The sequence below is a fragment of the Phodopus roborovskii genome, unplaced genomic scaffold (assembly GCF_943737965.1).
Source record: "Phodopus roborovskii unplaced genomic scaffold, PHOROB, whole genome shotgun sequence".
In the NCBI taxonomy this organism is placed as follows: Eukaryota; Metazoa; Chordata; class Mammalia; order Rodentia; family Cricetidae; genus Phodopus; species Phodopus roborovskii.
In genome coordinates, this window is record NW_026126539.1 from 223790 (window position 1) to 249023 (window position 25234).

The window sequence follows — 25234 nt, forward strand, 5'->3', positions numbered from 1 at the left end:
ATATGAAGACAGACTCTGCTTTATTTCATATGGAATTGTTGGTAAATTTCTCATTAAAAATATTTTGGTAAACATTTTGATGCCATTTCTTCTAGCTCATAAAACTTTCTCAGATCTTTGCTGTACAGCTTTGGGAAGTGTAGAAAAGTATAAAGAAACATGACAAACATCACCCTTCCTTTCACAACCCAAAGCAGAACCACACATGATTTGTAAACTTTGGGTTCTCACATGGATGCTGAAAGCTAGGAGACTCCCATGTATCTTGCTAACAACCAATTCTACAGGTCTAATCAACCTCTCTCTCAGATCATCTCTCATCTCAGGTTGCCTCATTATTCTTACATACCAGGACTTTCACCAAGACATCATCAACTTGGCAACAACAGCTAAGGGAGGAATGCTCATTTCTCACATTCATTCACTCACTTACTCAACAGATATTTATCATCTACTGTGTGCATGGACCACAGACATGACCCCTTCTTCTTCAGGATTAGAATGCAAAGGCAGAATAGATTAAGCACTAACACATAAACATATGTGTGCATGCAGAGTTACAAATTTTGATTAGTGTGGAAAAGAAAGAGACCAGGTGGTTTGGCAGAATAAAGAGTAGTGTATGTTCTTAATCTGGAGGCCTTTGTGATCCAGTGACAACCCAGAAGCCAAGAAAGTGAAAGCTTTAAGGATGTAGACTTGGGTTGGCTAAGTATAGCTAGAGAGGAGTCTGGGCTGTAGGGGTAGGCCTACCTCTAATCTGCCTCTTAATCTCTGACAAGGATTTGGAACTCACTCCTTGTACTCTATTTTATTCTACACATCCTTTTTCTGTTTATATTATACACAATTGCGCACTCATACATATTTTGTATTTTGTTTACTTTTACTGTGTAACTTTCAAACACACAAGGTCCAAAGATTATGCAATCAATTCCACCTGGCCTCCCAGCAAGTTTCCCTCTGAGTGCTCACAAGTACTTCCGCCTATAGTCCGCACAGCACTGTAAACAGGGGAGGGGGATTCAGTTTGAAGGTCACTGGTGGCGCAGCAGCACTTTCCAAAGAGGTTCACCATTCCAAGTAGCGCAGCACCACGCTCGCTCGGGCTCGGACCTGGTTTAACCATTCCAACCTCCTCCTCCCGAGCTCGGAGATCAGAAAGTACATCTTGGCAAAGCTCTCACGATCGTTCCCACGCTGTGCTCCGGGGCGCGACCGCGCCCTCCAGCTGGCCCCTGCGGCAGCCGCCTGCGCTCAGGCACCCCAGTACTTGCGTCTAGGCACCCAGCTCAGGTGCGCGCGTCCTCCAGGCAGAGACCAGAGCGCACTCGGTGGAGGCGGGGAAAGTGGGGCAGGGTGTGGGGGGAGGAGACAGACTCCCGGACTCCTCAAGATTCCTGGGCTACAGGGGCGGGGCCAAGAGGGGGTGGCTCTAGTGTGGGGGCGGAGCCGGCGCCGCGGGCCGCTGTTGCGCGGAGCGCGGCAGTTTCCAGGGCGCTGCGGTGCAGACCCAGGCCACCCACCGGGCTGGGAGCACTCCTTGCTCTGCGCTCTGGGCACCGGGAAGGGTGAGCGCGCCGGTGGGCCGTGCAGCTGGGACCCGGTAGAGTGGCATGGGGCGGGCTGCTGAATAGAGACGCCGGAGAGCGTCCCGCGGCGAGCTGTCCGCGCCAGCTGAACTCTTCCCAAGTGTCCTGCGGGTCGGCTACCCCGTGCGAGTGGGTGGCGGGCTTTCTAGGTGCCGGCGGGCTTTGGGCGCGGGAAGGACGCAGGGAGGACCAGATTTCTCCGATCGGCTGCAGCTCGGATCTCAGTCCGCGGTCGCTCAGTGTGGCGGAAGGCGCTCTGCCCGAGAAAGGGCGGGTAAGTGCGACGCTGCCGAGTCCCGCGCGACACCCGTGTGACTGCCAAGCTGGGAGCCGGCTGGGCTCCCGGACGAGACCAGTTGTACGGAGCCAAAGTTCCTTCCTCTTAGGCAACCTGATCAGCTCTCCTTCTCCCGGGGCCGGCCCCAAGGCCCCGCCATGGACAGCGAAAGCGAGGTGGATTTTTCCAGCAACGGCGTCACCCCTTTGTGGCGGAGAAGGTCCACCCCTCCTCTCCAGCTCCTCGGCCGTAGCAAGCCGCGGCCACAGTCCTACCAAAGCCCCAGCGGGCTGTTGATCACTGACTTCCCGGTGGAGGAGCTGGTCTCTCTGCCTACGCCGCAGACTCCCGCCTGCGTGTCCGCCGTCCCAGACGGCAGGACAGTGTCCAGGAGCCCCCAGCTTCTGTGCGCGCTTCGGAGGCCGGTGACCAATGGTCGCACGCTGTCCCCGGACTATAGGGCTGCTTCTCCTCGACTTCGACGACCCAAGTCACCCCTAGTTCTTCACGAGGCGTCGGGCGGCTCTCTGAAGTCCCCCACTAATGGCACGGTGGCCTCGCCGGCGGCTCTGTCGTGCGCTTCGCCGACTCCGGACGCTCCTGCCTCATACGACTCCGAGGAGAACCTCAATGGGGTAACTGCTAGTAAAGTATCTTCTCCCATTGCCAATGGCCTTGTCCTTAAAAACGACTCACCTGGCCCAGCTTCACGAACTGGTCAGACGGCTAGGGACTTGGAGCCCGGCCCCTTGAGACTCTCTCCTACTACCCAACACAAGTCTTCAGAACAGAAACTGCCGCTCCAAAGGTTGCCCTCCCAAGGGAATGAGCTCCCGAACCCTTCTGTGGTTTTGAGTACCAACAGCCCCGCCGCCCTCAAGATGGGAAAGCAGCAGATCATCCCAAAAAGCCTTGCCTCGGAAATTAAGCTGAGTAAATCCAACAGTCAAAACGTAGAGCCCCATAGGAGGCTCCTCAAGGTGCGCAGCATGGTGGAAGGACTGGGAGCACCCCTGAGCCAGGAAGGGGAGGAAGGCGAAGTCGACAACGACATGGACAGCCCCGGCTCTCTGCGTCGAGGCTTGCGATCCACTTCTTACCGAAGGGCAGTGGTCAGTGGCTTTGATTTTGACAGCCCCACCAGCTCAAAGAAGAAGAACAGAATGTCCCAGCCTGTTCTGAAGGTAGTGATGGAAGACAAGGAGAAGTTCTCCAGCCTGGGAAGGATAAAGGTAGGACTGGGCAAGCTCACATGCCATTCAGTAAACTCAAAGTGAACTTTTTCGGGACATATTTTGAATGATCATGGCACGTTTGATAACATTCAAGTAAAATGAGTTTAAATCAGTACCCAAATCCTGGAACAGTGCTCTGACTTCTTTTGTTTTAGTCACCATGTCCCTTGTTTATATTTTATTACTATTAATCATTGAGTGTATTTGACAAACTAGTAGCTTGTAACTAGAGTGAGGGTGTGAGGTATTATACACTGATACAGGCCTAGCAGTTGCACTTACTGAATATTTTTCCCCCACAGGAACCTAAAGGAAAAAAGACAACTACAGAGCAGTGTTTTTGGAGTATGTGCCACTTTCTTAGACATAAGACAGACCTTAGCAATAGGGCAAAGATTGCCTTTGGCAGTCACATTTTTTTTTTTTTCTTTCTTGATTAATCAGAGAACTGGAACCAGTCTATATCTATGTCAAATATGTAATACACAAACAAGCCTGTTTCATTTTAGACATATGGTCTTAAAGAAAAGACATTACATAACATTTTATGCACCCCCCCTACACACACAGCTGTCAAAGATAGCAAAGTTCACTTTAACAGTGACAGTGAAATGTGTGGAACTGCTGGTCATTTGAGGATTCTTAGTCTGCTTTAAGAGGATGTGGGGGATGCTGTACATTTTATTTCATTGTTGCTGTGAATTGGCATGGGAACTCTCTGCAGTGTGCTTTTGGAAATCTGAAGGATATAACAAAATGGGGCATTTACTTACAATAGTTGTGTTTTCTATTTGGCTCATTCATACATAATATTCATACATAATTTACTTTTCTCTCTCTCCTTTTTCTTTCATTTCTTGTCTCTTAGAAAAAAATGCTGAAAGGACAAGGAACATTTGATGGGGAAGGTAAGCATTTAATTTTCCAGAGTTTTATTGCAGTTTCAATATGGCACATCAATTATAAGTTCAAACCTAACTGCAGCAACAAAGACACTTGAGATGAAAACACAAAATTGCTCAACTTTGTCTTGGACTATACAGTGCAAAGCTGGGTTCGCTAAGCTAAGCTAAGGTTTTTGTCATAGGGGGCATTGTTTTTATAAGCTGGTAACTTTCTCAGTTTACATCTTAGGAGCTTCATTCTTCTTTGCTTTGGCTCCATCCCCACCTGCCTCAAAGCAGAGCAGGCTCTGTTTTATTCTTAGGTTACATTTTTTTTTTTTCTTTCTTATTATTTTCACCTTCGATTTTTCACTTCTGACATCCTGTTTTCACCTTTGAGGAAATGCAGCTTTTCTGGTGGAAAGAACAATCTTGAGAATTTGTGACCTGTGTTTTATTTGTTGTGAAGGATTTCAAAGGCACAAGCGGCTCCAGCCAGGTGTTCACATGCTAATCAGATTAGTAGACTCTGTAAATAGATGGGTCAGATGTCAGCCAACTGGAGCAGCACAAAGGGGCAGCCTGGGCCTTCTTCCCCTGAGGCTCCTGGAGATAGTGAGTGGGTGGGTTTACTCTCTGTCATGCTTTTAAGAGGCCGAGTTCCACCCTTAAAGGAATAATGAAGGGAAGTATTCCCTTCCACAAGAAAAGCTAAAAGGAAAGCCATGTAGATTTAAAATATGTAATTTGGGTGATTGTAAAATAGTTCCTGCATAACTCCTAATGGGTAATCAATGAAGTCATTGTACTAATTGCACAAGTTTTGGGGAAGAAACCCAGATAAGGTAGTTTGACTATTTGGGATAAATACATCTCCTTGATTTTGTAAGTGGGAGAATCAGAAGCTCTGAGAATCCGTGACTCGCCTCCTATGACACCTCTGGGGACACCTACTCTGGGACTTAGGGCTGGCTGCTTCTTCATGAACTGCTGTTCCTGGACTATTTATTGTATGACTGACGCCAACAATGCTCCACTTCATATTTCCTTCAGAGGATGCTTTTTGCATCTTGGAGTTTGAGCTGGATTCTGTTTATGCCTTTAAGGGTTGGGAATTTTGAGTGTTTTAAAGTCAGAAGAGGCAGTTGTATCTCCTTGATCCGCTGTTTCTGAGTGTCTTGTCTATCCTTATACGTGGTGGTGTAGGCATCCTTTTTTTTTAATTTTTTATATAATTTTTTTATTTAATTTTATATAACAAAGTCCAATTAAATGAAAACAAACATTTATACACAATATTTGGGAATTTGGGTGTCGTTCTTTCCAAACTACTTCCTGCTGGTAAGGGGCGCTGTCTTGGGGGATTCGAAGAAGATTCAGATATCCTAGCTGTAGTCTGTAGGGCTGTTTTGTCCAATAGGCATCCTTTTTTGACACATGTAAGTGAAGAATGCAAGATCCTTAACAGTTAATGGCCTTGAAGAATGCACCTGTAAGGCAGTGCTGTCCAGTGGTGAGAACTTGTAGCGCCAGGTTCTTGATGTTTCTAGTCATCGACTGAGTGACCGAGCCACAAGGACTGTGCAACACTGAGCACCGTCTCATGCGTGAAGTGAGAGTGATACGACCGTAGCCCATTCTTTTGTGAGAATGAGTGAGGAATCGCATCAATGGTGCTATGCATATGCTTTGTGTGTCCTCCACCCTAGGAAATACTTTATAACTGCCAAAACCAAGTTTGACTTACTTACTTTCATATGTAGAACAACCACAGAACAGTAAAGTCTTGCATTGACTCTGCAGGCTACTGTAGACACACTACACACAAAGATATGTGGTTGCCAAGAGAAAAAGCAGATGTGGGAAAAGTGTTTCTAAGCTCCTAAGCCCTATATACCAAACTCAGACTTTTCCCCATCATGCCCGAGACTCTTCTGATGGTCCTGTCCTGCTTTCTACCTGTATAATTAGAAGGTTTTGAAAGCTTAAAACTTACTTCTCTCTCCCGCATATCCAGTCTGTCACCAGTCTGTTCTGAGTGTCACAGCTCTGGTCTCTTTACCTATCTATCAGTGGCTACTCTACTGCCATCCAACTTAGCTGCCTGAATAGCTAGTGTTTGACTGACCCATTGAAGCAAATCTGTTTCTGGTGGGTTACCTTACATTCCAGATAAAATACAATCATTACAGTGTGAAAGAAACCAAATCCTTTTGAACTCAAGATAAAATCTAATTCTTTTTATTTGGATAATTTAGATTTGAATTATGTGGCTCATCTCTATAAACACATCTTGCATTGTACACACCCAGCTGGTACAACTGCCTTGACCTTCACTGAACCTCCTAAGTGTTAAGGAGGAAGCTTCACCCCAGTCCCTGGCATCCATATACCCAAAGAGTCTGGAATGTTATGGTGGAAATTCCATCTAAGCCCTCTTCCCCTTCTTCCCCCGAAACCCTGCTGCATCTCAGAAAGTCCACCAAATGATGGTCCCTCCCCTAGAGATGCTCAAGACCACTCCCACAAGGCATTTAAACCAGTCCCCAGAAAAGGGACTGGTGGTTTTTCTGGTCTCCCTTTCCTGTCTCCTTTCTGGGGGACTGGAAGGCCATCCCAGAGTGCTGTATCCATTAAATGTGGGCTTTTTAAGTTCGGTTTGTGTTGGTCTGATTTGGATTGCTGCCTTGGCAGAGAGGCTTGTCAGGGTGTAGAAACTTCTCTATAAGGTTTGTTTATATTTCTTCTTGCTTCAGAGTGTGTTGGCTGCTGTTTCCCTGAGCTCTGTTGCTTTTCTACTTTTAGAGCTTAGATCTTCCTCACTGATACCTCTCTGACCTCCAGACTGTGTCACACTCTGGCAGTTCTGTCATTGCAACTCCACACACGTCTTCCCTTTTGTCACTTGTATTTATGTGACATCATGTGCCCTCAACCCTTCACTAAGGCCCAACATGACCTGCCCTCACTCACTCACCTCTCACCTTCTGTGATTCCAGCCCTCTGCTGGTACTCCACCACACAGGGAGTACATACAGACTCCGGTCCCCAAGGTATTTGTACTTGTTTTTCACTCACCTGAAATATTTTCTCAAGGGCTGGGGAGGTGGCTCAGCAGATAAAGTGCTTGCAGCACAAACATGAAGAAATACGTTTGTATTACCCAAATCCACATAAAGCCAGGTTTGTGCTGTAGAGCACATCTGTGGTGAGCTGGTATGTGCAGTTGTGACAGAGAGCCTGTGGCAAACAAGGTATACAGTATAGACAGACACCAGAAATTGTCTTCTCAGGTATGCTGTTGCATGCCTGTGTAATACACACACACACACACACACACACACACACACACCTATTTCTCTAGATGTACAAATAAGTAAGTCTTGTCTTACTTATGTCTTTTGAGGCCTTTCTAAACCACCCTCTTAAAAATGAACTTACTTTTATCCCAGAATTCCTACCCCGTTCCATCATTTGTTTGTCTCCATGACAACATGGCCGTATTTGAAATACTATGAAAGTTAATTGCTTATTTCAGTTCTCCTTCATTTTATGTCGGCTTCATGAATGTTGAGATTTCTTATCTTTTTTTGTCCACTGTATTCCTAGTTGCTTAGCAGTTGCTGGCATCTACTAGACGTTTCCTAAATGTCAGTTGGATGAATAAATGCATGAATATGAAGTTCATTCTTTTTTACTAACTTATTGGTTCATGAAGGGATAAGAAGTATCTTTTTCCTTATTTTTAGAAAAATAAAACATTATAAGTGTACATTAGATGTTTGCTAAATAGATAATTGAATGGATAAATGATAGACATTGAAGAAAACATAACATGGATTTAATTTAACCTGAATTATAATGGGTGAGGGGTGAGGCTGACCATCTTTCATGATAGTGGTCAGAGACATTTGCTTTAGTTGGAATGTCATATATTTCTTGTGATAAAATATATTTGTTTTTTCCAGCTATTACTTAAGTCAGTACTAAACATTGTATAGATGCATACCTTTGTTTAGAGGAAGTAGCATGGCTATTGGGGGCAATCAGTGACATATCTGACTTGTTTTTTTTTTTTTTTTTGAAGAAAATGCAGTGCTGTATCAAAACTACAAAGAAAAAGCCCTAGATATCGACTCTGATGAAGAATCAGAGCCCAAAGAACAGAAGCCAGAGGAAAAGATTGTGATTCACCATAAGCCACTGAGATCCACATGGAGCCAGCTCTCTGCGGTGAGTGTTTACATTCTTCTTTTCCATCTGTGGGAGGAAAAGGCCAATTTGTGGAAATCGCCAATGAATGTGGCCTTTATTTTTTTCTACCAATGAGCCTGTAATTCTCAGAAAGAAAAAAAAGACTCTTCAGATTATAAAATGTTTCTGGAAACTGCAGACATTAATAAGGACATGGAGCTTGGCACTTCTGGTCAGGAAAACAGGGTTGATAACAAGACAAGATATGCCTTACACTGATGTAGTGTGGACTCAGTAAATTCTCACTCAATGTTTTCCTTTTTCTTTTTAATGCAGTGTGCATGTAGTGATACTATATCCCAGGTGTTTTCATAATTGGCTATGTATATGCATATAAGTGTGTTCTATGGGTATGTACGTATATTTGTGTGTCTATGTGACAATGGGGAGTCAATTACTGTTATTTCTTGGACATTTTATCTGATATAAACATGGATATTTTCTTGGATTGGTTAACGAGTATTCCTTCTCTGTGTATCTACTGTATATGTTGTTTTGTAATGATGTGTAATTTCTTCTTTCTGGATGAAGCATATTTAGTTTTTAGCCATAGTCAGTTTTCTCCCTGGCTTATAAAAGGCCATGTGTTGCTTCGTTTTCTTGATGGAGTTTGGGCATACCATGTCTGACTGCCTGATTAGCAAGTTGAAAAGAATTCCTGTGGCTAGACATGGGTGGTAAAGACATTGCATCAAAAACAGATCAGTGATGCTCTGAGTGTCTTAGGCACTACCGGGACAGGGACAGCTCCCTCTTAAGCCCTGCTGAGTGTTGTTCAGTCATGATTCTCATGGGCTATGGGAAGCCACCAGCATAGCAAACAATTGCTGAAGGCAGGGGGCAACTTCTGGTTCATCCTATTGTCTCCCCTTGTCATTCCTATATGCAACTTCATAGTCTGGAATTAAGTCCCTCCTCCTATCTGCTTTCAGACAGGTCTCACTGTGTAACTCTGATTGACCTGGAATTCTCTATGTAGACCAGGCTATCCTGGAACTCAGAGATCCACTTGCCTCTGCCTCTTTATTGTTAGGATTAAAGGTAAACACCATCACCCCTGGCTGTCTGCTCCTTCTAATCTTGTTGTATAACAATTCTATTCCATTCTGGTGCTTCCAAGTTGCAGCACCAGAATCACCCTACTGATAGATAACAATAGGACAGTCAGTGTGAACTGGTGATTCTTACGATTGTGGGTGGTAAGGAGTAGGGAGAGCTGTGATGGGCAGGCCTTTTAAATTGAACAACTACTTCTTATCTTAAGTTAGGAAACAGCAAAGGCTCATTATTGCCAGGTCCTCTGATACAGAAACCCAGACTTTGATGAGCATTATCTGAATTTAAGTTTTAGGGAAATGTTATATGAAGGCAGCAAAGTATCTGTATCTCTCCACGAATAGTGTGCTGTGTCTGTGACATTATTAGGATTTTTTTCTTTTGATCTGGGGCTAGATAGCAAAATGTCTCCAGAAAGTTGGTGTACTAGTAATGTACCTAATATAACAATCTTATGATATGCATTTATTGAGACAGATACCTGGAAAATGTGGCTCTCAATGTGTTGAAATGAACAATTTGGTAAAGGATGCAGGAGAAAAGATCCTGTGTTTGAATTTTCACTTGTGACCACAGCTGTGCTTCCTGTAAGCCTAAGTCCTGGGAATGGTTCTTGAACCCTGGGCAGAAATGTGGACTTCCATGTCACTTATAGTTCAAGCCAGCTTTGCTTCAGCACTGAAAATGAAGCTGCTATGTTCCTGACTTCCTGGCATCTGGCTTTCATTGAGATGAACAAACACAGATGCCATTAAATCGTACTGTATATTCCTCAGCACAGCTTTGCCCATGACCTTGTGTTTTTACTTGGCCAGGAGAAAATATGCTGATATATCTTTAACTTTAGAGTATGCCATCTTAGATTTGAGCATCCCTGGGAGTGCATGTGTATTTATTGTATTCTTTGGCTGCTACATGACAGGACTTTTGCTACCTATATGGATGCTTTGGTATGAATCTGTCTTTTTTTTTTTTTTTTTTTTTTTTTTTTGCATCTTTTATATTTCCCTTTTGTTCACATTTTGCTCCATCATATTATAAAGTGCTGTTGACATATAGAAAAGTTTAAAAGAACAAGTAGATATTCATAAAGGTGGCAGATCTCCATGTACCCCCACCAGCCATAAACAACGAATATTAATATTTTAACCCATATTTTTCAACCTCTGTTTTATAAACAATCCAGTCCAACACTCCTGTTCTCCTTCATTCCCTTCTTTTCTCCCCAGGGAGTCACTATCCTGAGGGTCTTTGCTTTTTCCATATAGAGTTCCTTTTTCTAAAGTACTAATTAAGATAGAGTCTTTGTGTTTATCCAAGGGTGTCCTCACTTATCTTGCCTTAGTCTTCTGAGTGCTGGGATTACCTAAGGTAGGAATTCTATCTAGCACAAAGATGAAACCAACTCTGGAGCTTAGCAGAGTAGATACTGTAATACTAAAAGGCAGTTGCTAGAACCTCCTGTACACGTTTCACTCAGGACCATAAGTAGAGGAGGCTTCCTGAGTAAGTAGCACAGTCCCAGGGTAAGTGGCCATGGTCTCTTCTTATCTGCCCGCCCTCGTGTCCTGATGCTTTCTTAGAAAGCAGAGGCAGTGCTGAAGGCAGCCCTCAGAAGACATCTACCACTGAGATTGGTTTATCTTGCCATGCTTAACCTTTAATGGGTTAGCGAGTAGCCCTCACCTACCATCCTTGCATGTATCGCTTTTATCCAAACTCTTCCTTGAATGTGGCCTTGATCCCCGAAAGAGGAAGGCAAGCAATTTGCAGCAGTCAGCATGTCTCAATCTGGCATACATTTAACTTTTTACTTAAGAGGGCTCTGCGTGGGTGCACATGCACCTTGGCCACTGTTGAATGTTTAGTTTTGAAAACTCTCTTATCTCTGTTGCAAACACCTGCCTGCCATCTAGTGTGATGCAATTTTTTATCTGTTGACTGTACAAAGCATGCAGTATGCCAAAGTCTCTTTTGATGTGCAGTAATTTAGGGCTGTTATATAAGCTCTTTAAGCCTTCGTTATGTAGTGTAATTTATCTGAGTGTTTTTATGCATATGAATCCTTTGATTTCATTGGACAGTGCCAGGTAGGGAAGTGCTAGGTTGCACAGGTGGCAGGCGGTCCTCATTTACAGAAATGGGGCAATTTTAACTGTGTTGTTATGATCATTTAGGGATAAAGGAGGAGTAGACCTGTGAAAGAGAGACGTGGTTAATCACTCCCTTATTGGAATAAGCATTTAGATTGCACAGACTCCAAGTAAACTGGTGGTGTATACATTTATTAATGGTGTCTCAGCCTACAAGTTTCCCATGTAGAAGTGGCATGCTCTGTTGTTGTCCAGAATGCAGCCACATTCATTCATTCATCTCCTAGGATAGGACAGGTTCCGACCTCAGTCACTCGACTATGTCTTTTCCTCCCTTAAGGTTGTACTGGATTTCAGTACCCCAGTATTTAACTGTTTAAATATTGAAGGGATTTGAGGTTTTGAGCTTGTGAAGTTGGTTTGACCTCAAGAGATGGTTATCTGGAACTGTGCCCAGAATCAGGGGCCCTGCCACACACAGGTGAATGGCTCAGTGACTCATGGAAATCGAAGGCACTTGGGTCTCTGGGAAAAACTGTGGGTTTAAAGGACGATATTGATTGTGTTAGTCAGGGTAGAACACTGGGTACTGGTTAGGCTGAGTGCCAGGTGCACTGCCAGTTGAGTCCTGGCTGGAAAGTGAGCTCTGGTTTCCTCCAAAGTTGTTTTTAGGATCACAGGAGTGTCCCTCTTTTCTGCATGGGCTTTTGTTTTCCATCATATCTCACCCCAGGTACATGCTGGGGACATTTAAGAAGTGATTTGTGAAACCAGTGTATATTCAGTGACATTCAGTGGCAGCACCAAAGCAAAACTTGCCAGCCATGCCCTGGCCCCATTGCAGGGTATGTGTTTGTATAATTTCTATTACCTTGAAATGCCAGGTACCTTTGAGAAGGGTGTTCAGGCTCCCGGGCCAGAAGCTGGAACATGCCGGCATACTTTCCACACCTAATATAGTCATCTTCTCGTGAGCTCTTCTGTGCTTGCTGGCTTGCGGCTTTATCAGTCACCATCCATCAGTTCAGATGTTTCTTCCTTGTGCTTACAGAATTGAGACTCTGGTCAGGGATTGTTTTTTACATTTTCATCAGAGCACTTTGTCGGTGTTTAGTGGCTAATGGTGTGATGTGGAATCCAGAATTAGGACCTTATACTCTATGCTTCTGCATGTGTGCAGTCCACTTTGGGAGGCATTTTGGGACTTGCAGAAATGAGGGAGGGAAACCAGGGCATTCACAAGAATAATTTTGCTAGATTAAAGATAAAGCATGACTTTGAGTCTGAACAGTGTTATCTGATGGGACTTACTTGTTTAGGACTTGGACTGTATGTATTGCAGAAGATTCTGTTTTTTGCCTAAAACCAGAGATCAACAAACATAAAAACCATAGCTTTTTAGAGAAATGCTTAATACATTTAAAAGCCAAAGGAAACTTTCGTTCTGGTTTTTAAATTTTAGCATTTGTCCATACTTGTTGCTTAAAATAGTAGCTTTTGTGGTCCAATAAAATTTAACTAATAGTTTTGTAAGACAACAATCTCATAAAGTTATTTTTTTAAACTTAGATGGCAATTAATGCTGTCTATTATATCTTTTGAACTTAACTTTCCACTACACTTTTTATCTAGTGTGCAGTCATGGCCCATGCCACATGTACTGTAGTGCACAGTGGAGGTCAGAGTGTACAAATTTTGGGACTTGGTTTTTGGAGGTCCCAGGGAGTGAAATTAGGTCAGCAGGTCCCATACCCTTCTGAGCTCTTGCCTGTCATCTTTTTATGTTTAAAATACAGAAAATAAAGTCAGGTATTGATGGCTCATACCTTTAATCCCAGCACTTGGGAGGCAGAGGCAGTCGGATCTCTGTGAGTTCGAGGCCATCGGTCTACAGAGTAAGTTCCAGAACAACGTCCAAAGCAATACAGAGAAATCCTGTCTCAAAACACACACACACACACACACACACACACACACACACACACAATCCTTCATGTTTGGCTGTTTTACCTCTTGTCATTATATAATCATCTTGAGAGCATATGTCAGTGATGGACAGTAGGACTTCTAGACACAGTCTTAGCATTTCACTATAATTACATTGAAGTATTTTCTTAGAATTTTTTAAAAATTAATTTTAATTTACATAAGCAACATGTAACATACCCTTATGCAGAAAGCAATTCAAATGTTCAGATAAAACTAAAGTCTTTTCCAATCTTTTCTAATCCCAGGTTTCTTTTGTTTCCGATGGCTAAGTTGTTCTAAGTTTGGTAACACTTTTTAAAATCCACATTTAAGAAAACTAGGAGATATATATATATATATACATATATATATATGTATATATATATTCACGTAAACAATTAGATAGTTTATAACATAGCATTTGCCTTTTCTGAATTACATGTCTTACTAACATTTGGAGTCCATAAATGAAATGATTGACATTGCTATAATTGCTTTCTAATGCTTTGGCTTATCCTTTTTACTGGCATGTACTTATTATATGTAGAGGTAGATTTCATAAAGATATTTTCCTTGCAGTATGTCATGTACTTTGGCTTCATTTCCTCCATAACTTCCCTTTCATCTCCCTTGTGTTAGTCTTCATTCTTCTCCCAGCCTTCCATCTTCTATGTCATATATGTATATATTGTGTATGTGTAAATGGTATCTCTATATAAAATGTAGGATTCACTAATAAATAAACATGACATTTGTCTTTCTGAGCCTAACTTACTTTGCTTGATATAATCTCAAGTTGCATCTGATTTCTAGTAAATGATGTAATTTCATTATTCTTTATGACTTTGTATATGTATAACACTTTAACATTTATTTGTATACATTTTCTTTATCTGTTCATCTGTTGATGAACACATAGGTTGATCCTATTTTATGTCTATTGGGACACGAATAGTGTCATAGTAAACATATATGTGACAGTAGTCTGGCTAGTGACTTAGAGCTCTTTGGGTATGTCTGGAAATTATTTAGTTGGGGCATATTTTCAGTTTTATGTAGGACCTCCATACTAGTTTCCATAGCAGCAGTCTAACTTACATTCCTATTGTCTGTGTTCCCTAATCTCTGAACTCTCACTAGCTTTCATTTCCTTGTTGTGATTTCAGTTTGTATTCCTTGGTGGCTACAGTTGTGGAATGTACTTTTATATGTTTATTGACGCTTACTTTGCTTTGCATCTTTTGAGAACAGTTCATTGCCTTAGCTCATTTGTTGATTGGATTGATGGGTTTTATTTGATAATTAGATTGTGTGTGTGTTTCTATTTGTGTGTGTGTGTGTGTAAGAGAGAGAGAGATAGAGTTCTTTATACAGTTTAGATAGTCTGACCACTTTATAGTCTGTCACTTCACTCAGTTTTACTTTAATGTGTAGAAGATTTTTGATTTTATGAAATTCCATTTGTCAATTTTTATAATTATTTCCAAGTTATCGGAGTTCTTTTTTAAAAAGTCTGTGTCTGTGCTTTGTATTTTGAAGTGTTTTCCTCTAACAGTTTCAGTTTCAGGCCTTAGCTCTTTGACCCACTTTGAGTTGTTTGAGTTGCACCTGATGAGAGGCTGAGGTGAGAGACTGAGATACAGTTGTGCTCTTTGCATGTTTCCCCAGCACCATGTGCTCAGAGCCTTTATCAAAAGGCAGGTGGCTGGTGTGTGTGTGTTTATTTCTAGGTCTTTCCATTTTGCTCTTCTCCACTCTACTCCTCCACTCTACTTCACTACATTCCTTGTGTGGTTTTTGTTTGTTTATTTTTTTAATGTTCATGCCATACTGCTTTGTTTCTATGGCTTTGTAGTATAACTTTAAATCAGCTTTTGTGATACTGTCAGCATTATTCCTTTTACTCAGGATTGCTTGCCTTTTGTGCTTCCATATGATATAAATTTTAGGAAAGTTTTTTTTTTTTCTTTTTTTAGTCTGTGAAGAATGTCATTCAACTTTTGATGAGAATTGCCTTGACTCCATATATTGCTTTGGTGGTATAGCCATTTTCTTAACATTCATTTTATTGACCCAAGAATATAGAGTGTCTAAATTTTCAAACAAAGAAAATTTTCAGTTTCTTTCTCCTTAGTGTTTAAAAGTTTTCATTGATGAAGTCTTTTACCTTTTGGTTAGGTTTAACTTATGTTTTTTTGAAGCCATTGTGAAAGGGATTATATTCCTGATTTATTTCTCAAAATCTTTATTATTAGTTTATAAAAAGGCCACTGATTTTTCTATGCTGATTTTGTATTTTGCTACTTTTTAAAACTGTTTACCACTTCTCAGAGTTTTCAGATGGAGTCATTAGGGTCTCTTATGGGAAAGATCAAATTGTTTGCAATGACTAATTGGCTGCTCCCTTCCTTATTTGTATCCTTATTTCTTGTGTTATTGCTTAAGCACAGACTCAGGACTATATTGAATACAAATGGAGAGGGTTTCGTTAAGAAGAAAGGAAGGAAGGAGGGAAGAAAGGAAGAAAGAAAACAAAACCCTCATTTCTAGTTTAGATGGAAAAAAAAGCATTGGTTTCTCCATTTATTACAATGCTGGGTGCAGTTTCATTGTCCATACACTTTATTATGTTGCTGGGTTCTTCCTATTGCTAGTTTCTTTAGGAATTTGATCATTAAGGGATGCTGGACTTTATCAAAGATTTTTTTTCCTGTAACTTTTGAAGTGATACTATTCCTATCATTTTTTTTTTTTTTTTTAACCAGAGACTCTAAGCTACCTATGCATGGATATCCTCTGACATATTCAGTAATATAGCCATCTCCCTTTGTGGAGGCTTGTCCATGCTTTGAGAGAGAGAAAAAAGTTGTGAATCATTTCTGTTTTATTTAGAAAATACACATATGTATGTTTAATATTTACTTGTGTATTTTCAGTTTCAGTTTGAGTATTTTGTTTATTTATTATAACTACTTATTACCTCATTATATATTGTGTACCATTTGAATGTTGTTCACAATCACCTGCAAAGGGTTTTCCTGTGCCAGAGAGATGGCCCAGTGGGTCAAGGAACTTATCTGGCAACGTGAATTTGGTCCCTGGGACCTATGTGGTGGGAGGAGAAAACTGACTTCCACACATGCTCCATGCCACAGGCACCCATGCGTACATGTACACACACATACACTAAAACATTTGAAGTTTTACTTTGGGACAGAAAGTGTAGGTAACTCAGTGGTGGAAAACTTGCTAAACATGAATGAGGCTCTGGGTTCAATGTCCATGACCAAAACAACAACAAAAATGTTTTCTTTATCTAACTTGTCATGTTGAACTTTATTTATTCATATTGTGAAAAATGCAGAGAAGTAGAGAACTAAATTATTCTGTTTGGAGCTGATTCGTTATGGGCTGAATGGTAGATATGCCAATATTCACATCACTGATTTTTCTGAAGTAAAAGTAGCATGTGGAAAGGTAGGGTGTGTGTGTGTGTGTGTGTGTGTGTGTGTGTATACACATGCACATTTGTATGCACGCTGTGCCCCTTTAGGGAAATAGAGATTGGTGTCCCAAGAAAGTAGGAGATGAGCATAGATTATTTACTTTGATAGTGTAAGTACAAAAGGAGATGCTTTTTTCTAAAACAAGCACCTGGGGCCCAGACTATGAGAATATTATTTTACTGAGCAAAAAAAAAAAAAAAAAAAAAAAAAAAACAGTGAGAGAGACTGATGGATGATAGCTTCATTTATCAAGTCTTTATCAAGAGCCATGTCTCTACAAGTCCCCGTGCTGGGCAGTGAGGTACAGCAAGAATACCTTGCTGTTATGCCTTTGCCAATAGCATGAAGCACCCACCAAATGTCGAGAATTCTCATAAATTTATGTGAAATTCCCACTTTGGTCAAGCTATGAGGGACATGTTGTCATGCTGTGGGATTCCATGTGGAGGAATATTTGTTTGGGAAATGTGCTCAATGGAGAGACCCGGAAGAGCAGGCATGGATGGTGCTTCAGGATCCTCTTTGTTGGTGCCTCCCATTGCTTGGATCCCTAAGACTGGACTTCCCTAGGCTCAGTCCTTAACTGTCTTTACTCACCTGCGCTTACTTGGTAATTTTGTCAGTTTTCTGACTTTGGCTATATACTGTTTGCCGATGGAGTTCTTACTATGAAATCAAATTCAAGTGTACCAGGTGTGGCTTTCATGAGTGTGGGTGGGACACATGCAAGAACAATAGCAGTGTGTGCAAAATGCGGCCTTAGGTTTAAAAAAAAAAGGCTGATCCCTTTGAGGAGTCCTGAATCTCTGCAAAGAAAGGGTTGTACGGTGCAGATCCCTGCAATGTGAACTTCATTCATTAGAGTTTTGTATTTACCCTCCTGACCTTAAAGTGACCTCTTGCATTTTCTCTTTCATTCAAGTGATGCACTGTTTCTTTGAGCGGATGAAACCAATAACTGGTCTCCATGATGTTCGGAGAGTATCAGTGGCCACCAGAAGTGATGGTTAATCTTTATGTATGGGGGTAGTCCTCAAAATATTGTTACTCAGATTTTCTGAATTTACTTGGAGGATTTGTGGCCTGATGATCTCCAGATGATCTGTCTACATCTGCCTTTGACTTAGTAGGGCATTTGTAATCTGCATGTCTATTATTTGAGAAGATACAGAGTACAAACAGCCTCAGGAGAGGGAATTATTGTTGCCAGTAAAAGAGAATTGTAAACCTATTCTCCCTGTGCTGTGAGAAGTGAACTCTGCCACCTGACCAAACTGCAGTGACTTCTAAACAGAGCAGTTGCTGCTTTGGGTGTCAAGAAAGCCTACATTTGGAAGTGCAGTTCAAAGGTGTGTGGTTGTATTCATAGAATGATGGTGGAGCTTGTAGATGCAGACACATGCATCCAGTCTCCACATGGCACACAGCATGTCTCAGACCTGGCTGTCAAGAAATCTTGGGAGCTTCCATGGATCATCAAAATAATGATTAATTTACATGTAGTTGAACTACCAACCAGAGCACTGATGTGCTAAGAGTTGTTCTTGGTCACGTCACAGTGTATGTAGCCCTTGAGAGAATATCATAAAAATGGAGGTAGCTTTGACTCTGCTGCAGTAGGCTCTTGAGATGACCTGGGACATCTGATAATGGGCACATGTGCCCAGTCACTGGAAAAGAGGCCCCACATTTCCTTCGAGTGCTCAGCCAATGAAATGATTTAAGTTCTATTGGCTGGCTCCCTTTTCTTCTTATAATTTGGCTCCTTTCCCATTTTCAGTATGCCTTCCTTACCCACTGAGGTCCTACATACTCAGACTTTCTGATATCCTGTAACTTAGGTTAGAGGTTGCCTGGCATAGCCTGACCTGTGTGATCCTTCCAGCTTCCATATGTAACTGACAAGTTTGGCTTCTTGAGAAAGAGGATTATATCGACTGACTTACTTTCTCCTACATAATAGGTCACTTAAATATGTTGTCTTTGCTAGGTACCCGACTAGCTGGAGTCCAGCCACTTGGCATCCATGATGTGTTATGAAGTGTGATTACTGGCCACTTTGAATAGTGCTTTCTCTTTTTCCCCACCTCCTCCTCTCTCCTCTTTTCTTGTGTTGGATAGTTTATGTCAACATGACATGGCTAGAGTTATCTGAAAGGAAGGAACCTCAACTGAGAAAATGCTTCCATAAGATCTGCCTGTAGGTCATTTTCTTAACTAGTGATTGTTGGGATGGCCCAGCCCCTTGTGGATGATTTTATGCATGGGCTGGTGGTCCTGGGTTCTATAAGAATGCAGGCAGAGGAAGCCATGGGGAACAAGCCAGTAAGCAGCTCCCTTCCATGTTCTCTGCATTAAATCCTGCCTCCAGTTTCCTGCCCTGTTTGAATTCATGCCCTGAGTTTCTTCAGTGATGGATTGTAGTGTGGAAGTGTAAGCCAAATAAACCCTTTCCATCCAAAATTGCTTTTGGTCATAGTGTTTCATCACAGCAATAGAAATCCTAATGAAGGCACTCCTTTCTCCTCTCGTCTCTCTTCTCTGTTCTCTCTCCCATCTACCCCTCCCCCCGAAGTTGTATTTGTAGACTAGTTTTTCTTATAGGGGTCTGTAGGAATATTATTACAACTGTGGTCTCTATCAGTGTAGTATAATAACAAATATATTCAATCTCTCTTCTCTCTCTCTGTCTCTGTGTGTGCATGCACACATTTAAGTAATAAAGTCATTATATTCACTACAAGGCTGCAATGTCTGGGGAAAACACTAGTATCTCATGACAAAGTACACTTGTATTCTGCTGCACTGTGGTGGAAAGAACAGATAAAATGGTCCTGAAACCAGCGTGTACTCTAGGGACTTGGAGAATCTTTTAGAATATGATGAATATGAAAAGCCTAAGTGATGTTTTCAGAATATAAAAAATGTGAACGTGTGCGACACAGAAATCATAGAGAGGAGAAAAGATTAGCAGAGTTCTGCTCATAAAATGTCCCAGGTCAAACAGGCCCGAGAGGCAGAAAAGCAGGAATAAAGCCAATAGGTGTGTAAAGTATGTCAGTAAAGTTTGGTTCATAGGCAAGTGGAAGAAAGGAGACAGAATTTGGTGTCTGTTCCTTGGATCTCTGTACAATGAGCTACTTTACTTCTAAGGAAACAATTGTATACTTTGTATGTCTAATAGGAAGCATCAAGTTTTATCACCCATTTTTTTTTCCTGAAACGCACTTTGCTCAAGTTAAATTTATTGCAAACCCAGGAAAGTAACCTCAGTGTCAGTGTTATTGTAAATGACTCATTATTTTGCATTTTGCCATTCCTACCCAACTGCCACTTTATTAGAAGGACAAATAAAATAGCGGCTAAGATGCTGGCACAACCTTTACAAGCAGGTGTTCTTTCTTCTGTTAAGAAAGGTATCCTCTCTCCCCGTCTCCCTCAGTCCCTCTTGACTCAGGCCTTCAGTATGTGTCATGGCATCATTCTCAGGTATGCTGACTCCAGCCTGACCATCCTCCTTATCTCTGGTCCTCACAGCTCTATCTGTCATCACTCGTTTTCAACACAGCCCCATAAGCCTTGCTTGGTTTGGACCTGATTCAAATCTTTCTTGTTGCCTCCCTTTATCTTAGTGTCTTTATTTCTTTCAGCTGCTAATGGTCATCCCTCCTTTCTCTGGCTTCCTTTTTAAGGAAATACTGTTGCTATTGACATTCTTAAACATTTCTATTTGGATGCATTACTTATTTTATTTCTCATTTCGATGAAGATATTAAAATGTATTTAATAAATGTAGTTTATTTTGTTATTGAAAATGATCCTTTCATTTCAATATTGAGGCATATTTATTAAAGGAGGGTCAAGAATTACTAGTAGACAAAAGGAAATAGAAATTAGTCTCTTATGTAAGCATGTTGAAAATTTGGTTCATAACTTCTTTGGTCTTTAAGAAGACCATTTATAGAGGGTTTGAAGAGATTGCTCAGTGGTTTAGGAACAGATATTGCTCTTGCAGAGGACTGACATTGTTTCTAGTACCCACATTGAGTGTCTCAACAACTGCCTGTAATTCTTGCTCCAGGAGATCTGAAAATCTCTTTGGTATCAATGAGCACCTGCACTCTTGTTTATATGCCCCTACAAATACTTAAAAGTAACCTTTAAAAGAGTATTTAAAATATATGTATAGAGATACGTTCTTTTAAGCATGAATTCAATAATGTAGAAGTAGTTGTGTTACCTGTTATTTTTCCTTTAACAGTATCAGTGTTGGTGAACTTGCAGTTGCATAATGCATGTTTTTTTTTTTCATTTAACACCATTCCAAATGGCTTCTACTGTTATCAAACTTTCTTCTATATATCTTCTTAAAGCCCATATACTATTTTATTAAGTGGATATTTAGTTCCTTTAACTAATTTCCTATTGTTTGCCATTAGTTTCTAATTAGTCATTTAAAAATTTAATATTAACTTCTTTAAAATAATTTAAAAATTCTTATTTAAAAATTTTCATGTGTATGTGTGTTTTATGTACACGTATGTATCTGTACCATGTACATACCGGGTGCATGTGGAATCAGAAGAGGGCTTTGGGTTTCCTGGAACTGGAGTTACAGATGGTTGTGAATCACTGCATGGGTGCTGGGGACTGAACCTAGCTCCTCAGCAAGAGCAGCAAGTACTCCTAATTGCTGAGCTCTCTCTTCAGCCCATGTTTTTTTTTTAATGCAGAAGCAATATAGGTGCATTTCCTTGTTAGCAAATTTGACATACAGTTTAGCCTGGCAGCTGCTTTGACTTCACCTACAATCCCAACTATTCAACTGCTAATTGCTATTCCTATTCTGCCCTCCATTATTTTATTAAATAGTCCACTTTTTGAAATTACTCCTTCTTGTTAAATAACATTATAGAATTTCCCCTTTTTACCCTTACATCCCTTCTGCTTCTGTGTGTCTAGCTTTTATGTGTTAGCTAGCCTCATATTCTTTTCTAATTGCTGATGTATACATAAAAAGCACATTTCACACTTACTTGGGGGGAAGAAAATGAATACATTTGGGTTCAAACTCAGAAGCACACAGGGAGATGTAGGTTAGAGAGACCAGTAAATAAAGGAGAGGAATTTGTTTAGTGGGAGGAATGTCAGAACCAATCAAGTAGCTCAGTTAGGAGGCCCTGCTGACAGCTCGGCTCCTGATGCAGCTGACACTGGGGATCCAATGACTTGTGGTTTCTGGGGCATTAAAGGAGGAGGAGCTGGGCAGGAGTAGCTGCCAATCACGACTCCAACCTCAATAAGGAAATTGCAGGGATCCAGGAGACAAGTCAGTTGGTAACAAACATGAGGACCTGAGTTAGATCCTGCTCTAAAAGAGCTGGGATGATGGTGTGTGCTTTAATGCTAGCATCGGGGATGCTGAGGCAGAAAGCCTGCAACATGATGGCTATCCAGCCTAGCCAAACCCATAAGTTTGAAGCCATTGAGAGACTGTGTCTCAAAAACAGGTGGTTGGTCCCCAGGAACAATAACTAAGTTTGACTTTGATCCTCTACACATACTCTCACAAACATGCGCCCACAAATAATGTACCTGCACCCACACGTGAAGAACTTTTTTAGAGGTCAGTGTGCTGCAGTGGCTGAGAGCTCAGGCTGTGTGATGGGCACACAGGGAAGCTTGGATTTGAAAGGTAAACTTTTCTATGTCTTGTTTTTAACTTGTAAACTAGGAATAATAATTTTTACCCCCAGGGGTGTGGGTTTAAGATGCATGAATAGAACTGTGCCTGGTACATGATAATCATTTGATATATTGGTAATAACCAAGAACTCTGAACCAGGAGTTGGCTAGACATGGGGAACTACTAGCTAGTAAAATCTGGCTACTGAGGAAGGAATGCATCATGCTCATCTCTTACATCTCAAGAATTAACACAGCAGTTTTTTTTTGGTTGGGTTTTTCAAGAGAAGGTTTCTCTGCATAGCTTTAGAGCCTGTTCTGGAACTCACTGTTTAGACAAGGATGAACTCGAACTCACAGAGATCCACCCACCTCTGCCTCTTGAGTGCTGCGATTAAAGATATGCACCACCAGCAGCTGCTAATTCTTATACATTTAATTACTTATTTGTTTGCTTGTATTTTCAGATCTATATTGGAATAATTTAAGTTCAGGTGGGAATCTTGGCCTATGTATGACTGCAAAAACCTCAATCCCTAGCCTGTGTTATCTGGCATTCTATCATTGTAATACCTACCTGCTTGACACTGCATGCTTGCTATTGAGGGCCTAGGACTTTGTTGAGGGTGATAGAGTTGAGCTTAACAACAGAAAATCAGAGAGTTGATTAGTCTTTTAAACAAAGGAATCAGGAAGTCACCGACACATTATTACATTATTTGATATATTGTAAACTAAAAACCCATAAGGTTTATGCCTTACTGGCTATGTCTCTCTTTCTCCCTCCATTTCCTCTCTTGTTTCTTTCTATTCCTCCAGATAGCATCCTCTCTAAACACTGTTCACTAGGAGGGCATTAGTGCCTTCATCTTGACATTACATGTCTGGTCTTAGGTATGTAGGTCTTTGATACTTTGAAAGAGAGATGTCCCATGGTGCCTTGTAGCTTATCTAGTTTGATGTCTCAGAATCCTTTTCTGTAGATGAAGGGGAACTAGAGAGTGTCTATGGAGTCTCTAAGTAGAGGGCACCATTTCTGGACCCTGACAGCTGTATCATTCTCACAAATTATTGGTCTTGCCATGTTCCATTTGTACTGAAAGAACTCTGGCTAATTTATACTTGTGGAGTGACTTCAGTTGTGGAAGACTGAAAGGATTCAGGAATGACTGCATTCTATAGCATAATTTTTTCTTTGTAGCCCTTTTGTACCCAAGCTGTTGAAGAGGGTACTTGTGAGTAGAGAATGACTACTGGTGATCTACTGGGGATGAGTAAACAGATTATTTTCAGCAATTGTGTAAATGTTAGCACGTTTAAAAGGCTTAGCTCAAATAGGAATCCAGTATGAGGTGCTTTGTGAAACTAGAGTGATAAATATACAGTGTCGTTTTTAACCGACTACATGTCTGAGTCCTCTTGGTTGGTCTATTTACACAGGTTCCCCTATTCTGTTCTCCCTGAGTGGTGGAGAAATAGAAGGAATACAGATATCAGTCTTATCCAGAAAGAGCCTTACAAAACACAGGGGTAAGAACATACCTTTGCATCACAGAAAATGTTGGTCTACTGAGCCAACTACTGGCTCTTGAACAGGTTCTGTGTTCAGGGATTTTCTTAGAGAACTTGGTTGATAATCCTGCTCTGGGGCATAAAATATGAATAAAGTCAATGAATTTCATGACAGCTCTTTGCAGTGTGAAGATGCTTAGTGTGTGTGTACTGACTGCAGGAGTGAAATGGATAAAGAAAACTATCTGTCTTTCCCTGTGACAGTTGTCTGAGAAGCTTGAACTTGCAGAGTGCCATAGTCCAGGCTGTTATTACAAGATACCACAAACTAGGTGCGTTATAGAAACAGAACTGTATTCTTTCCTTAAAGTTCCAAAGGCTGAGAGGTTTAGTCCAAGGCAGGTTTGATGTTTGATGAGGGGCTGCTTTCTGACTCAGGTCCTTCTTGCTGTATGCTTGTATGGTGTCAGGGGCAAGGGGTCTTCCTTTGGCCTGTTGTTAAGGGTACTAGTTCCAGCCCTGAGTGCCCCATCCACATGATCTTATCATCTCCTAGGAGACTCCACCAGCTAATACCAGCTGCTTGGAGGATAGGGTTTCAGAATGTGAATTTTGGAGGGAGACCGAGCATTCATACTTCAAGTAGGAAAGTGGCATGAATTAACATCTGGTCATTTGGTTTTAGGTATTTACCCTTTTAGAGATTTGGTAAACTCTTTTTTTTTTTTAGGAGGGAACCAGAGAGTTCCATATCCAAGTAAGTGCTCTTCATTAAGTTTAACAGATTGTTGATTTGTCATTCAGATATCCAAAATATATAGATCACTAAGATCAAAGGAAAAGAAATCAAATGCTGATTACAACAGTGAATATGTAATTTACAACTGTGAAATTAGAAATATTGTAACAAAGTTTCCTTTACTTTCTGTCTTAAACCACAGATATATTTTCCTGTCTTTAGTAGGTCAGAAGTATGGCCTTAAACATTCTGGTGCTTTATTTGAACATTTTTTTTTATTCACTTAAAACATTAACGATATTGACATGTTTGACTTTGTATCCAGTCTGCATGACCACATCTGAACAGTTTTGTGATTTGGTTAGGTTATCCAAAATCAAGAAGCCCACACTGACTTCAGTTCTTCAACTTTCATGGAGATACTTTCAAAATC

General features: G+C 41.2%; 1 protein-coding gene across 1 annotated transcript in view; it reads left to right on the forward strand.

Moving 5' to 3' along the window:
- Window positions 1-1659: 1659 nt before the first annotated feature.
- Window positions 1660-25234, forward strand: part of Arhgef26 (Rho guanine nucleotide exchange factor 26) — a 111159-nt gene continuing 87584 nt past the window's right edge. The window contains exons 1-3 of the mRNA XM_051198660.1: window positions 1660-3101; window positions 3973-4012; window positions 8076-8221. Coding sequence (XP_051054617.1) covers window positions 2028-3101; window positions 3973-4012; window positions 8076-8221 — 1260 coding nt within the window. The 5' untranslated portion in view covers window positions 1660-2027. The remainder of the gene's footprint in view (window positions 3102-3972; window positions 4013-8075; window positions 8222-25234) is intronic.